General features: G+C 36.0%; 2 protein-coding genes across 2 annotated transcripts; one reads left to right on the plus strand and one right to left on the minus strand.

Moving 5' to 3' along the window:
* Positions 1-5,356: 5,356 nt before the first annotated feature.
* LOC132123150 (myb/SANT-like DNA-binding domain-containing protein 4) lies at positions 5,357-7,965 on the minus strand. Its single transcript, XM_059533708.1, has 2 exons — positions 7,364-7,965; positions 5,357-6,431 (listed from the first exon to the last, which is right to left on the minus strand). The coding sequence occupies exons 1-2, from the start codon at positions 7,841-7,843 to the stop codon at positions 5,700-5,702; spliced, it is 1,212 nt and encodes a 403-aa protein (XP_059389691.1). The 5' UTR covers positions 7,844-7,965; the 3' UTR covers positions 5,357-5,699.
* A 2,826-nt stretch (positions 7,966-10,791) lies between these two features.
* On the plus strand, positions 10,792-16,227 carry aasdhppt (aminoadipate-semialdehyde dehydrogenase-phosphopantetheinyl transferase). The gene is made up of 7 exons (XM_059533709.1): positions 10,792-10,869; positions 10,965-11,138; positions 11,549-11,777; positions 13,272-13,393; positions 14,915-15,073; positions 15,923-15,991; positions 16,063-16,227. The coding sequence occupies exons 2-7, from the start codon at positions 10,995-10,997 to the stop codon at positions 16,225-16,227; spliced, it is 888 nt and encodes a 295-aa protein (XP_059389692.1). The 5' UTR covers positions 10,792-10,869; positions 10,965-10,994.
* The last annotated feature ends 442 nt before the right edge of the window (positions 16,228-16,669 follow it).

Here is a 16,669-nt window from a genome sequence, read left to right on the forward strand (position 1 = left end):
CTTTCCATTGACAGCCACATTTCTAGCATTTGTAAATGCATTTTTCAATCTAAAAATATATATCTAAATTGCGTTAACATTAATTAATGTGTTCATGACCTCAAGGTTAGATTATTGCAATGCTTTATTGGGGTGGTTGTTCTGCACACTTAATAAACAAACTCCAGCTAGTCCAAAACGCAGCAGCTAGAGTTTTTACTAGAAACAGGAAGTATGATCACATCAGCCCGGTTCGGTCAACACTGCACTGGCTCCCTCTCAAACATTGTATAGATTTTAAATTCTTTTTATTACTAATAAAACCCTGAATCGTTTAGCACCTCAGTAATTGAGCAAGCTCTTATCGTATTATAGTCCTCCACGTCCGCTGTGGTCTCAAAACTCAGGCAATTTGATAATACCTAGAATATCAAAATCAACTGCGAGAGGCAGAAACTTTTCTTATTTAGTGCCTAAACTCTGGAATAATCTACCTAACATTGTTCGAGAGGCAGACACACTCTGTCAGTTTAAATATGGATTAGATAAAACCCCATCTCTTTAAACTTGCTTACACATAACACACTTAACACGTTTCTATTATTCAGATCCATTAATTAGGCTGTAATAAATAGGTAAACCGGAACCGGGAACACTTCCCATACCACCCGATGTACTTGCTACATCATTCGAAGAATGGCATCTACGCTAATATTAGTATGTTTCTCTCTTATTCCGAGGTCACTGTAGCCACCAGATCCAGTCTGTATCCAGATCAGAGGGTCACTGCAGTCACCCGGATCCAGTTCGTATCCAGCCCAGACGGTGGATCAGCACCTAGAGATGACCTCAACAGCCCTGAATGTCAGTGTAGACCAGGACAACTAGATGAGCCCCAGAGACAGATCCCCAGTGAACACCTTGTCTCCTAAACGGCCAAGGTTTTTTCTCCATTCTGTCACTGATGGAGTTTTGGTTCCCTCCCGCTGGTACCTCTGGCTTGCTTAGTTGGGGACACTTAATATCCAGCGATATCGTCAACTTGATTGCACAGATACTATTTAAACTGAACTGAGCTGGACGATGAAATCACTGAATTCAATGATGAACTGCTTTTAACTGAAAACTGAATGTTTACTACTGTCCTTTTGCATTAAATCACTATTTTCCTGTTTGATACTGTAAAGCTGCTTTGGCACCATCTGTATTGTTAAATGCACTATATAATATGTGCATCTCAACCAAACCAACACTTCATCTTTGGCTCATTAGCTTTTTGAACAGACCTCATCCTCCAAAAACACCTTGTATATCTCAAACTTGAATCTCCAACTGACAATCTCCTGCTAACTTTGCTAAAGACCAGCCTAGACCTAGAAAATTAGCTAGTATGTTGCAAAACACTTTTTTCTAAGAAGGAAGGCCACGTAAACACCAAGTGTATCACAAAAAGGTATCTTCAAAGCATTATACATTCACTCAAGCAATCAGGATCTTAAAAAGAAGAGCATTCTTTGACGAACCAGAAGAACTGACCGCGTAGACCACAACATGCAGTCGAGGTATAATCCAGACTTTGCAAAACACAATAGAACTTCAGACGGTATTTAAAGAATGAGACAGAGAAATCTGATGGCCAGATCATTCTCACTTACAGACAAACATCTCAGGCTCGCTTCCATCTGGGAGAAATCTGGTTTGCTCTAGAGATTTCCATTCCTTCCCACATCATCAGATTCTGTTTTCTAAATTCGTCTCCTTCTCCCAGACTGCTCGGTTTCACTCCCACAGGCATTATTTGGATGAACACAAATACTTCTGTTAGAAATACAGACATTCGTTAGCTTCAAATACTAGAGATAAGAGCTGAATCATAGCAATATCAGAGCAAGGAACGTAGTGACAGCTCTGACCAGAATATTACACACCGGATGACATTTCTATGAGAAACACTTCCTGACTTCACCTTTGGGATCATTTCTAAATGATTATGTCACTTATAAAATAGTCATTTCATCTGAAAGCAGATGGATCATATTGTGTTTAAGGCATTAAACAAAATGTTTCTCAAAGTTCAAAAAGACAATATAAGCCAATTTTAATTGATGTTTACAAATATGAACATTCAATGTATTATGAAACTACCACAAAAATGGTCCAAAAAGACTTAAAATTAAACTGCAAAAACAATAGATCAGAGCCTTCAGAACTTCCCATTTCATCATATATTGATGGTGAAAATTCAGCTCTGCATCACAAGAATAAATTACATATTACAATATATTTAAATGGAAAACAGTTATTTGAAATTGTAACAATATTTCACAATATTACTGTTTTTTTAATGAAATAAATGGAGCCTTGGTGAGCATAGAAGAGAAAATAGAAGCCAATTTTCCTGACTGTTCCTTACTATCATGAAAATGTCCTTCCCATACCATTTATTGAAATTAAACTGCAATAACGAATGGTTTAGAAATATCTACTGAGCACTGTTTCAGCAGGAAACAAATGGGACACATGAAAGCTGGGTTTATTTCAATTCTTTAAATTCTATTTCTGTTTTGTGCTTTGTCACATCAGGAACATACATTTTAAAAACACACACACAAAAATACACGCACACCATTTATTCACCGTATTGCACGTACAGTACAATAATAAAACCTTTCTGATTGAGTCCATCAACACCGCAGGCACCAGCTCACAAAAACTAAACACCCATAAAACTTTTCTCTTTAAATTACACAACCTTTATCTGAGCATGAAATCATATTCACTGGAGATTCAAGAAAAAACAAAACATGGCACCAAACAGCTTTGGTTTTCCACCTGATTAGAGAAATGCAGAGAGAAGCTGAACTGAACTGTAAAGGCTGTTTCACATGCTGAGAGTGTTTCTGCTGCAAACCCATACAAATAAAGTGATTGCTGGGTTATACCTGAACTGTTTCCTTTACTAATTTACTATTATATTTTTGCTGTCATAAAGAATAAATGTATATGCTGTTTGATTTAGCATTTTGTTCAATGTCTGCATGTTACAAAACATTTTATGAAAAAAACAGATCAAGTTTCACATGCAATTAAAGTAAATTGCAAAGTAAACTGGACTGAATCCAGATGATTCAAATGGAAAGCCTATGATTGAAAAGGTCTTGCTGATAAATAGGTTCACAGATCATTTTCAACACATTTTCTTCTAAAGTTCAGTATGGCAATTGCAAATTAAGAAACGGCCCAGAACTGAACCTCTACTTGGCAAAATAAATATACACTGCAAAGAGCCACAGGCTCTCGAATGAAACTCCCAAAGTATGAGATCACGAAATGATAAAAACTTAAACCTTCAATGCAATGAGTGTCACTTTGGATAAGATGCATATATTTAACAAGGAATGACATGACTAAAGAAACATGTAAACCAATCAGCACTCAACAACTACAGTTCAGAATTATCAAGACCTGAAAACAACTATCATACGAGAACAAACACACACACACACACACACACACACAAACACACACACTTAAGCACGGACTACATTCACAGTACAGGCCTTTTTGAGGAAATCTCACTGAACCTGTATAGAACGTTTCACCTCAAAATCAAAAGAAAAAAGTAAGAAGATGTCCAGACAGAATACAGAAAATAACACCTTAAAGGAATAATTAATAAAAAAAAAGAAAATTTATCTTAACATTTGCTCACCTCGGGACATCCAAGATGTAGCTGAGTTTATTTCTTCATCAGATTTGTAGAAATGTATTGCATCAGTGTCTCATCAATGGATGCTTTGCAGTGAATGGGTGCCGTCAGAATGAGAGCTGATAAAAACATCACAATAATCCACACCACTGCAGTTCATCAGTTAAAGGAATAGTGCAGTAGTTACTTTCTGTCACATGGAATGTTTTGATGATGTGTTTTGTCTTGTCTGAATCAGGAGAGAAATCTGCACAGATCAAGTACCGTTTACAAGCCAAGCCAATTCTGAAGAAATATATCGGTGGATTTTGATGTGAGTGGACAACAGGAGAGAGTTTCTTTTTAACTGGATGGAGCATTATGGATTAAAAACCCATATTTTGTTGACGGCACCCATTCACTGCAGGGGATCCATTGCTGAGCAAGTGATAGAATGCCACATTTCTCCAAATCTGATGAAGAAATAAATTCATCTATATATCTTGGATGGCCTAAAGATAAGTAAATTTTCAGCAAATTTTAATTTTTGGGAGAACTATTCCTCTAATGATCCTAAAATATGCCTAATAATTTTTTTTCTCTTGATTTTGGGGTGAAATACAAACTATGTCTTATATTAAATTCTGCTTTGACTGTTCACATTCATGTCTTTGAGTGTGAATGAGCAAAACTCAATTCAAGCACCTATAGTTTTACAAACACATTTATCTGTGTTCAGTCAGCTTATTCAATTATTGATGTCAAGACCAGACAAAAACCTGATTACTTCAAAATAAAACCAGGCCTCCCTTATATAACACATTTTGTTTTGTACATACAAACATATAAATCATGATTCCATATAAATGAGGCCTCAGATTTGGTCCCCATCCATAGCATCCATAACACAGTGTGTTAACAAAGTACATAATGTCTTGTAAAAAGTTAATCAGGAGCATCTGTACTTGTATAATAATATAGGAAAAGTACGTTCAGATGCTTCTGCATAAATTTCTAAAAGATATCAATATTCTACCAAAGCGGCGTTAAAACATCTTGTGAGTTGTTTTGCATGAACAGAAGGCAATCGTGTGGGCTGACCTGAACTAAAGATACAGTCAGAAACACTTCTTATAATGCTGGTGTGTTTATAAATCCTGTTTACCATAGATATCTACTCATTTCTGTAGTGAAAAACAAAAGAAATAAATTCTATATTAAAGTTTGGCTATTTTTAGAAAGGAAAGCACCAAAAACAAGTGTGTTGATTTTTTTGCACGTCAAATAAAGCAAAACATCGGGACAGTTTTTTTTTTCAGTCAATTGAATAAAAGAAGCTGAAACACAATCGGTGTAATTTTAGTTTTATTATATACTATTATAATATTTATTTATACTATTATAGCAATACTATTATAGTACTTATAGTTTTAATATTTTTATTTTAATTTTAGTTTTAATTTGTTTGTTGTTTTATCTTTGTTTTTTAAAAATATTTATTTTTTAAATATTAAATATTTTCTTTTAAATATTTAACTTTAGTACTTAAACTAATAAATCGGCAAGACAACATTCCTAATTTACATTTAAGTTTTTCATTAAAAATTAATGTTAAAAATACAGATTTTTAATTGTTTTAGCTTTTTTTAGTTGACAATAATAAAACTGAAGTGCTGTGAATACAAGCACTTCAGCAACAAGATGATAAAAGACGCAAGTTTTCTTCTGTTTTTCTGTGCAATGAGGTAATTTTCTGACATTCATCATATTTCATATTTATATTTAAAAAACAGTCTACTGCTGCATATGTTCAAAAGTGAGTCCACGTGCATCTTTTCGCATCTTGTCTATAAACTCACATTCATTGCTTGACATCTTTCTTTTTCAAATGTCTGGCAAAAAAAAAAAAAAAGGATTTTTGGCTTTAATTAATGTGCAAAAGATACACATAATCAAATATTTCCCCATAGAATTGAATAGATAACTACGGTAACTATTTTTTTCCTACCCAGCTGTATCTATCTATGGTGTTTCAGGAGTGCAGCGCCATCTGTTGTCCATCTTTGTAAAGCTGCAGCCTCTCTTTCTCCACCTGCAGGCGCTCTTTCTCAATCTGCAGTCTTCCTGACTCAAACTTGAAGAACTGCAGTCTCTCTTTCTCCAGCAGGAGGCGCTCTTTCTCTAACTTCAGCTTCTCCGCCTCCAAATCCATCATCATCGGCCAAACCAGCTTCCTGTCCTTCTCGCCATCCAATGAGCATGACGAGGGGGCAGAGGACGACGTGGTGGGCGTGGCTACATACATAGAGGGGGCGGGGCTCTGCTGGAGGGGCGTGTTTTGTTCCAGCAGCAGTCGCAATCGTTCTCGCTCCACCTGCAGACGCTCCTTCTCCAGCTGCAGCCGCTCTCTCTCCACCTCGCCCTGCCTCAACCTCTCCTTCTCCACCAGGAGGCGCTCTTTCTCCACCTGCAGCCGTTCGGACTCCACCTGTAAGCGGTGTTTCTCCAGGTCAAGTCTCTGCCTCTCCAGCGTCACCAGCACACCTGTGTTCTCCAATCCAGCTATGCCCATCCCGGACGAGCCCCCGACTCCCAAAATAGTCTCCGCCAAGCCCAACGCAGGCTTTGTGGAGCTCAGCACGCCGAATTCATCAATGTGAGCGAAGACCTCAGGAACTCGGCCCTCACGGTCCATATCAGGGAGGATGGAGGTAAAACAGTCTTCATCGTCTTCCTCACCACCATCTCCAACCTCCACCTCCAACTAGAGAGAATTTACAATTAGACACACAAAGTCAGCAGCAATTATCATACCAAGCACACATATGGCATAGGTGGAGTAGACTTGTTTCTCTATAAGATATGATGCATTTTGTAGCAATTTTGCTTACACAAAAACATGATTGCTGTCTTCCTCTGCGCCAGATTGTAACATTATGTTCAATTCTCAGCCAGTTTTTACATGCAAGACATTACTTTATGCCTAATCCTGATTTTAAGTGTTAGACGTACAGTATGGCCAGTGACAGAAGAAAATGCAAACATGAGCCAGATGATTTCTTCTGCATCTATAAGAGTTTTACTACTTCATGCAAACAGATTTAGTGAAGTGTGCTTATGTAAGATTTTTGACATTAAATTAGAAATTTTTAAATTTGACTCCTTTTTTATTTTTTTTAAGTGCATTAAAGCTGATGCATATTGTAAAATAGTACTACAGTTTTAAAAAAAAACCTGTTTTCTATTTGAATATTTTTAAAATGTAATTTATTTCAGTAATCAAAGCTGTATTTTCAGCATCATTCCTCCAGTCTTCAGTGTCACATGATATTCAGAAATCATTCTAATATACTGATTCACTGCTCAAGAAACATCTCTGATTATTATCAATGTTGAAAACATTCATATTTTGTTGGAAACTGTGATACAATTAAGTTTGCATGATTCACAGATGAATAGAAGGTTCAGAAGAACAGGATTTATTTAAAACAGAAATCCTCTGTAGCATTATTTCACTGTCACTTTTGATTTGTTTAATGCATCCTTGCCGAAATACAATTAATTTCTTTCAAACAAACCAGTTTGCAACATCAGAATGCTTAAAATCTTTTGCCCACCATGTGTGAGGATTACTTCAACCTAAGTAGGAGACAATCTGATGAATCTGAATTTGTAGTATCTGTGTCTAGTACATACTCTATAGCTGCTGGCCTTATCGTCCTCTGTTTTGACCCCAGATGTGTGTGTGCTGGGCTCCCCGAGGTCCGTCAGGTCCTGCCAGTCGCACGACGAGTCTTTGGAAAACCCACTGAGGTCCAGCGACTGGTCGCAGCCACCAAGAGACACGTCGTTATCAGGAGACAAAGGCTCAAACTCCTGCTTCAATCCCGATGCCAACTCAGCCTGAAGCTGCTTTCGTTTCATCAATGCACGCCAGTCCAGATAGCGCCGCTTGACCTCGGCCGCCGTCCGCAGCTCGCCCTCGCCCAGAGCGTTCACGCTGTCAGCTACCTCCTCCCACGCTCGCCGCTTCAGCTCGTTGATGGCCATGTTCTGCTGGTGGGAGAACAAGATCTCACGTCGCTTGTGGATCTCGCAGATCAGAGTCTGAGTTTCCTTTACACTGTAGTTACTCTTCCTCTTCCTCTTCAGGTGCTTCATTTGCAGGAAGTCCATGCTGGCTGCGGAGAAATGACTGGATGCTAAACAAATTCTGTCATTCCAGACACATTTTCAAGTTCAGTTTAGTGCTGTAGCACAGTTCTAAGGTCAAAGGTCAAACTGTCAGCAGAGCGCATAGAAAGTATCTGACGTACTACAACAAAACAAAAACACTGTTATAGTTACACACGATACATGTATGTTACATAAAAAATCGGACATATCTGTATTTTATTTTCTGTGCACAAATCATCAATGAATAAAACCAGAAAGTTTTGCATACATTTACAAAACATACATCAGCATTCAAAAGATGTTTCTTAAAGTCAGAGGTGGGTAGTAACGAGTTACATTTACTTCGTTACATTTACTTGAGTAATTTTTTGGGGTAACGAATACTTTTCGGAGTATATTTAAAGATGGGTACTTTATACTCTTACTTGAGTAAATTTTTGGGGAAAAATCTGTACTTTTACTTCGTTACTGTGGGCCACGCTCCTCTCGTTACATTATATTAATGCAATAAATGTTATAAATGCTTCAGTTTGATCCAAACGCGCCGTCTACTTTTCTCTGGGCAATGAGCGATGCCCATTCGCGAATGATTCATTCTTTTGAGTCAATTCTGTTCAAAGGCTTGATCAAACCAATTGGCAAACGAGTGAATTGGTTCATGAATCAGTTTGAATGATTCGTTCAGTTCCCTGCCGCACGCGCTGAGCGTCTGAAGCGCTTCACTCGGAGTTGTAACGTTTAAGAACAGAAAGAGCGTTGAAAACGTGGCTATGGAACTGCACTGAATTGAAATCTGCAAAGGCTATTATTTGCTAGCGATGGAGATCCTTTTTCAATGAACACCGCGTGTGCTGTCTACTGTTTAACAGGTAATAACTTGGGCTACATTCGATTACAGTACACGATACCACTGTGACATTAGTTTGTTGTACGTGTGTGGCTTATAACAGAGGGGAGTCAAGTTGAATGCAGCTTCCAAAAGACAAAAAATAGCCGATTAAGATTTTATTCATTTTAATACAATCACACCGGTGCGAGTAAGTTCAGCGAGTCATATCATCAGCTGCTAAATTCAGATCTGTGATTGCTTGCTGGCGCTTAGCCAGAGACAGGTGCGTTTATACAGCGCTGCGCATTATAACCAATCACACATGATTCTTTTGAGCTTATTAAAGCATTGGCCAATCAAAGGTGTTCAGATGAGTCATCGCTAAAATGCCGGTGCTTCCTTCACTCGCTCACTGACTGAATACCTCTTTCTGGCGAATTCTCTCGTCAGAAACAACAAAGTGCAGATATGTGTACGAATCTTTAATTAAGATATTGATTTCACACTGTTAACAGTTTCAGTGATTTTAATGGGAGTTTCTGAGAGTGATTGAAATCTAGACTGTCTGTGAAAATTATCTTTAATAATGTAAATGTTATTTGCTCTCTTTCTGAACAATGAAAGATTAGTAGCAATATTTATATCACATTAACTTTCAATGTTAAATTCACATTTAATATAAAGTCAGCCGTATTAAAAATATGTTATGGCATGACACCTATGTCTGTTACTTAAGTAAACAGACAGGGTTTTATAATAAATTACATAAATTGGAGTAAAGGCTGATGAAATATATACATTTATACACGCACACATACATTACATACATTTTATCTATATATCCAAATAAAAATAGGCTCAGTATATATGACCCAAAGTAACTAGTAACTAACTACTTGAGTAGATTTTTTATCCGATACTCTTTTACTCTTACTCAAGTAACTATTCAAGACTAGTACTTTTACTTTTACTTGAGTAAATATTTCTAGAAGTACTTTTACTTTTACTTGAGTACAGTTTTTGGGTACTCTACCCACCTCTGCTTAAAGTCTCTTCTGAACACCAAAGCTTCATTTATACAGTATAAAAAGTTAAATATTTTTCAGATTAAAAATAAGTATGTTCCCTTGCAATACATTTTAAAAATGCAATTCATTTTTAACAAAATTCTGTTTTACAATCAGAATTTTCAGCATCATTATTCCATCTTTCAATATCACATGATTCTTCAGAAAGCATCTTAATATGCTAGAACTAAAACTTAAGAAAATAAATAATAATAATATTTATTAGCAATTTAATGTGTCCTTAATGAATAAAAGTATTGTTTTTTTTATCTAAAAAAATAAAGAAATATATGATATACTGTACAAAATATTATCTATTGAGTGCAAACTTTTGAATGGTAGTGTATATTATGTACAAAGTTTTTTCCCCCAAAATACTATAGCTATAAAAATACACAGTTACTATGGTAAAACTGTGGTATCAGCCCCCACTGTCCTAAAAAAATATATAAAAATAACTTAAAAAGAAAGAGTCTGAAAGCTTCATATCATGAGATGATTGCATAATCATCATGCAGTACTTTATTACAATTTCATACCATACAACCACAGTTCATTTTTATTCAAGGGAATAACTGTAGTATGTGTTTTTTTTCTTCTAGAAACTTTAGTTGCAGAAAATATTTTGTCAAGTATATCCAAATACAGTATGATTATCAATATTCCATCGCATTGAGCGATATTATCATTCATCTCAAACATAAACACATCAGTTCTGCTGTTGTGTTTCTGCAGTTCACTTATTACCATGTCGCCAAGAAAAAAGGGCTTCTATAGGCACCAACACAATGGTGTTTTGCACACATAAGGCTCAATATAAAACATAAAACAAACGCCATGGTTATTTTTTTTATTTATTCAAACACTCACCGGTGGAGAAAAGCATCAACAACAACATCCACACGCGTAGCGCTCCGCCTCCACAGTCGAACACTTCCGACAACGCGAATCTCCAGCGCGATTGGTCAAGAAACGTCGCCGTCCTCTCCATTAGCCAATCAGATCACGCGCTCACTAGTCAGCCCCGCCCACGGCATAATGCTTCCTGATTCCGGTGCGTGTAGTTTGGAACACATGTGCAGGCGTGCTAGAGAAAGCAAAACAAATGCTACAAATTACATAAGACACATGTAGTGATAATATTGACTACATATTATTAATAACTATTATATGATATTATATTTCTAATATATTAATAGCTGTTAATTATGCGTATTTATTTTAGTAGTGCTATAGGTGGTTGTCACTGACTGTTATGGACGGGGTCCGGTGGGTGTTCCGCTGCGGTTCGTGGGTACCGACCCGTTCCGAGTGGACCCTGGCGGCCCGCTGCGTTCAGCCGGAGGAGAAAGAACGAATCGGGCAGTTCGTGTTCGCTAAAGACGCCAAATCTGCCATGGTGAGCATGACAGACGGATGCATAGTTAATGATCCATTCAATTAAAACTATTTCATATATTTTGTTTATTTATGCATTTATTCATCTGCTTATCTGTTTTTATCAATATTGTTAATAATTGATTCATTTTTATTCATTTATGCATCATTAATTAATTTATGCATTAATTCACTTCATAAATTCATAAATAATGATTTGTTTATTTGTATATGATTCATTCATCAATTAATGGAATTATTCTCAATTTAAGTCAATCATTATTTACTTACTTTTTTTATTTAATTAATTAATTAATGCATTAATTATTCATGCATTAATGAATTAATTCAAGTTTGAAATTAAAAACGTTTGTTTATTTAATCGGAGTGTTATGCTGTCTGTTGGCTTTTGCTCATGTGTGTGTGCACCAGGCGGGTCGTCTGATGATCAGAAAGCTGGTGTGTGAGAAGATGGGTTTTGCATGGGACGGGTTTCGTCTGGAAAGAACCGCACGGGGTAAACCTTTCCTGCCACGGACCTCGTCCACTCCCGGCGTCCCCCATTGGAACTTCAACGTGTCCCATCAGGGAGATTATGCCGTGCTGGCAGCAGAAGCGGGACGCCAGGTGGGCGTAGATGTGATGAAGACCAGCAGACCAGGTAACTTTCACTGCCCCTGAGCACCGACTGAGTCACCTGAGCAACCTCAACCAATGTAATATAAGAGTCACTGCAGCTCCATCAGTGGCCAGCAGGTGTCGCTCTATTCCTCTGCTTTAGGTAGAGCATTGGGCAGTATGCAGCTGACAAAAGCTACATACTTTTTTTTTTTGTATTACATCATTTCTGACTCTACTGTAAAAAATATATCTGCACCAGCTCATAGGAATCATGTTTCTGTGCAGAACATGATTATTCAATTAATGTTTTTTCTTGCTCTTTTGAAAACAATGCAGAGTTTGATGGATGATGATACATACAGTAGCACTTGTGATGAGATATAGCAGATGTTTGACGATATACTGTAACATCCACAACTCAAAACTTCCTCCACATTAAGCCACATTTTCTGAACTATTGCAAAAACAGCTCCTCAATTCTGACATCATGGTTATGAGCGAAATTATGTATATTAATGAAATAAAAGAAAGAGTATTACACTGATTTTACTAAAGTTACCAGTGTACTGGCATTGTTTAAAGTTTAAGAAATTATTACATAAATTTATATATATATATATATATATATATATATATATATATATATATATATATATATATATATATATTATATATATATTATATATATACACACACACACGCACACACACACACACACACACACATATAGTTCAAGAAATTACTTTCATAGTAATTTTATCATTTGTAAAAACGCATATATTATATTATTATGAAAAATGTAAGTATTTATCAATACTTAATATAATTAAATGTCAATTATAATTGTTTTAAATGAAAAAAATGTTTTTAATGTTAAAAAAGTTATTACACTTATAGTATTTTTATAAATAATTTTATTATTTGTACTTTTTTATTTTTACTGTTATAATTTAAAAATAAAAAAATATATTACTTTTCAATTACTTTCATAGTAATTTTAGCATTTGTAATAACTCGTATATTATATTTTTATGAAAAATGTAAATAATTATTAATAATAATGCTTATTAATAATAAAAATCTAAATTTTTAATGTTCAAAAAGTTATTACATCAGTAGTATTTTTATAAATAATTTTATTATTTGTACTTTTGTATTTTTACTTTAATAATTTAAAAATAAATAATTATTTATAAATAAATAAATATATTACCAAAAAAACAACAGCACTTCAGTTATGACATGAAGTCCAGATTAACACATAACGCTTACATTTAAATCTCAACACCTGTTTAATATTAAGTGACTGTGCCAGTACACAGAGGGTGGCCAATTCTATTTTAAAAGAACAGTAGCAAAAAAAAAAAAGTTTAATGTTTAAATGTTCAGAGAAATGGTGGAAATATTATTTTAAAAAAAATTGAAGCACAACATTTCTTGTGCCGAAACCTTCTTTAATGTGAAGTTCAAGGGTAAAAAGATGTAGAATATGAGCTTTTAGGTATTATACATGTATTTTTGAATCCATTTTCAGGCAGTAGCTCTGTTCAGGAGTTTTTCCGCATCATGAATCGTCAGTTCACGGATCTTGAGTGGACGAACATACGGAAGGCCGGATCAGACTGGGACCAGCTGGACATGTTTTATAGGCACTGGGTAACTATAGCAACCGCCGCTTCCTGTTGCAGCATCATCATCATCATCACACACACATACACACACACACACACACACACACACACACGCACACATCTATAAACCAATCGCATCAGGAGAGAAATTGTGTTGGATGAAACTGTTCCAATTCTGATCCCTGTTTCCATGGCGATGTGATCTCATCACTTCAGCATGACTCAGTTATGCCAGTCGTTGGTCATTTGAGGACTCTCATAAACACACACACACACACACACACACACACACACACACACACAGGTATGAGTATAATGTGCTGTAGGTGAGAATGTGGTCAGTCACTATTACAAGCACACACACACACACACACACACATTTACACACACACACACAGACACACACACACACACACACACACACACAGGTATGATTATAATGTGCTGTAGGTGAGATTGTGGTCAGTCACTATTACAAGCACACACACACACACACACACACTCAGACGCACACACACAGACACACACACACACATGTGGGGAAGTCGTGGCCTAATGGTTAGAGAGTCGGACTCCCAATCAAAAGGTTGTGAGTTCGAGTCCCGGGCCGGCAGGAATTGTGGGTGGGGGGAGTGCATGTACAGTTCTCTCTCCACCTTCAATACCACGACTTAGGTGTCCTTGAGCAAGGCATCGAACCCCCAACTGCTCCCCGGGCGCCGCAGCATAAATGGCTGCCCACTGCTCCGGGTGTGTGTTCACAGTGTGTGTGTGTGTGTGTGTGTGTGTTCACTGCTCTGTGTGTGTGCATTTTGGATGGGTTAAATGCAGAGCACAAATTCTGAGTATGGGTCACCATACTTGGCTGAATGTCACTTCACTTCACATACACACACACACTCAGACACACACACACTTACCTAGCTGTCCAGACCTGACACTACAAGAACACATTTTTAGTAAAAAAATTAGCATAATTTGCCTTATGAATGTTTTAGCATTGAGGATGACTGCGTAATATCTTACAGTAATTAAATTATTTTTGTACAATTTGGGTTTAGAATTTTATAACAAAGGAGATTGTTATTGCTTTAATTAAAAAATAAATGTGTTGCAATAATAACTCGAATATTTATACTAAAATACTTTTTTTGTTCACAAAAATATTACATTAATTACGTGTATTCATATTTGTAGAATGTTTTTCAAAACCCTTTTTTATAATATTAAAAATGATTAATAATACCGTTTAAGAAATTGCTACATTCATTTTTTTTAGGAATTAATTTTTACTTTAAGAATAAAAAAATAAAATAAAAAAAAGAATGTGGTTTCCTTGTGCACAACTCGCACCAGTCTCTGATTTAGCTCATAGAGCCAAGTAAACACTATATTGGGCACAGTTTTTCCTTGCATGCTGCATACTGGTTTTGCATACTATATTTAATATACTATATTTACATACTCTAAATTATTTAAGCATTTCATTCTAAACCTATCCAGAGGCCTGATTCGCTCTGACTGGTCTGTTTCTCTGTCAATCGAGGCGTTGAAGGAGAGTTTCATCAAAGCGATTGGCACAGGGCTGGGCTTCGACCTGCAGAGGGTGGAGTTTCACATCTCACCCAATCAGATGCGAGAGGGCCAAGTGTACCAGCTGACACGAATGTACCTGGATAATGAAGAAGAGGACTGGACATTTGAGGTGTGTGTTCATGATATAGAAGGATTACTAGTCATGTGACTGGTTTGGGAGTGAAAGCTGGAGGAGAGACTGAAGACGTGTGTGTGTGTGTGTGTGTGTGTGTGCGCGCGTGTGTGTGTGTGTGTGTGTGCGTGCGTGCTTGCGTGTGTGTGTGTGCGTGTGTGTGTGCGCGTGCGTGTGTGTGTGTGTGTGTGTGTGTGTGTGTGTGTGTGTGTGGAGCCCTGCAGTGCTGCTCGGTCTCTCTGTGTCTGTCAGAGCGTGTGAACGTGACACAGATCACAAGTCGTTCGCTCACATTCTTCATTCCTCTGGACTTTTCATCTCACAGCTGCGAGAAAGAAAGAAAACTGAAGTTAAAGCATTCACTGGCAGAAACAAAAACTGAATTCTGAGGTTAAAAAAAAAATTGGCACTGCAATAAAGAAAGTTTATGTCAAAAGAAATGTGAAAAACATTTGCAATTACCTTTTTTTATTCCTTTGCAGAAACATGCTTCCATTAGTTATATCTGTAGACATATTAAAAAAGTTTATATTTAAGTATAACATTATTATTATTATTATCATGCAGCTCTTATATATATATATATATATATTTATATATATATATATATATATATATATATATGTGTGTGTGTATGTGTTTATATATTTATATATATATATATTTAAATCTTATTTTATATTATATAGAAATATTTAATATATAAACTAAGCATTTTTCTACATGTTTGTGTTTTTATTTATATATAAATAATAAATATAGACAGTATACACACACATAAATTGTGACAGCCCTTTACATTTTTTTATACAATGTTCTTATAATTGACTTATTCCTGTTTTTCAGGAGAGCTTATTGGACAAAGATCATCACGTCGCCGTGGCGCTGGGAAAGCCAGATATCAGCACGTCTGAAGTGAGTTTAACGATTTTACACCATTTTAGAAGTCGAGACAGATCATGACATCATACTTCTTTGTTTCATAGGGGGAGGGTGGGACTGTTTGTGAAGCTCCGCCCCTTTCATTCACACTGTTGAGTTTCAGTGATCTGGTGTCTAAAGCCACGCCCCTTCTAGAGGAAGACCCCGCCTACTGGGAGAGATTTCAGAGCAAAAAGGAAGCACCCTCAAGACAAAGTGAACAGCAGTGAATACATTTATATATATATATATATAATTTGTTCTTTTGAAGTCATTCCTGTTCTGAAGTATCTTTTTTTAACTCCATCTTTAAAAAAAGTGACTATTTGATGACCCTTCAGCTTTATAACTTTTTTCCGCTGCTGTTTTCCCTCCAAAATGATGTGATTTCCTGGAGGATGATGTCATCAAGGACCTGGCTTTATTATACATATTCATATATTAAATTGTAAATAAAAATGTAACTTTTTCACAAAATATGAATTATTATTAAATTAATAGCTGTTTCCACCACAAAATAACATGTATGCTTTAAAAAAATTTTTTATTTATTATTATTTTGTGTTTGTTTTTATCCATATTATTAGAAGTTTTTTTTTTTTTTTTTTTTGGTGTGGCGTGAAGCATATTGGCGACGTTTAAATGTTCAATAAATGAATACATTAATTAATA

This window comes from Carassius carassius, chromosome 41 (assembly GCF_963082965.1).
Source record: "Carassius carassius chromosome 41, fCarCar2.1, whole genome shotgun sequence".
In the NCBI taxonomy this organism is placed as follows: Eukaryota; Metazoa; Chordata; class Actinopteri; order Cypriniformes; family Cyprinidae; genus Carassius; species Carassius carassius.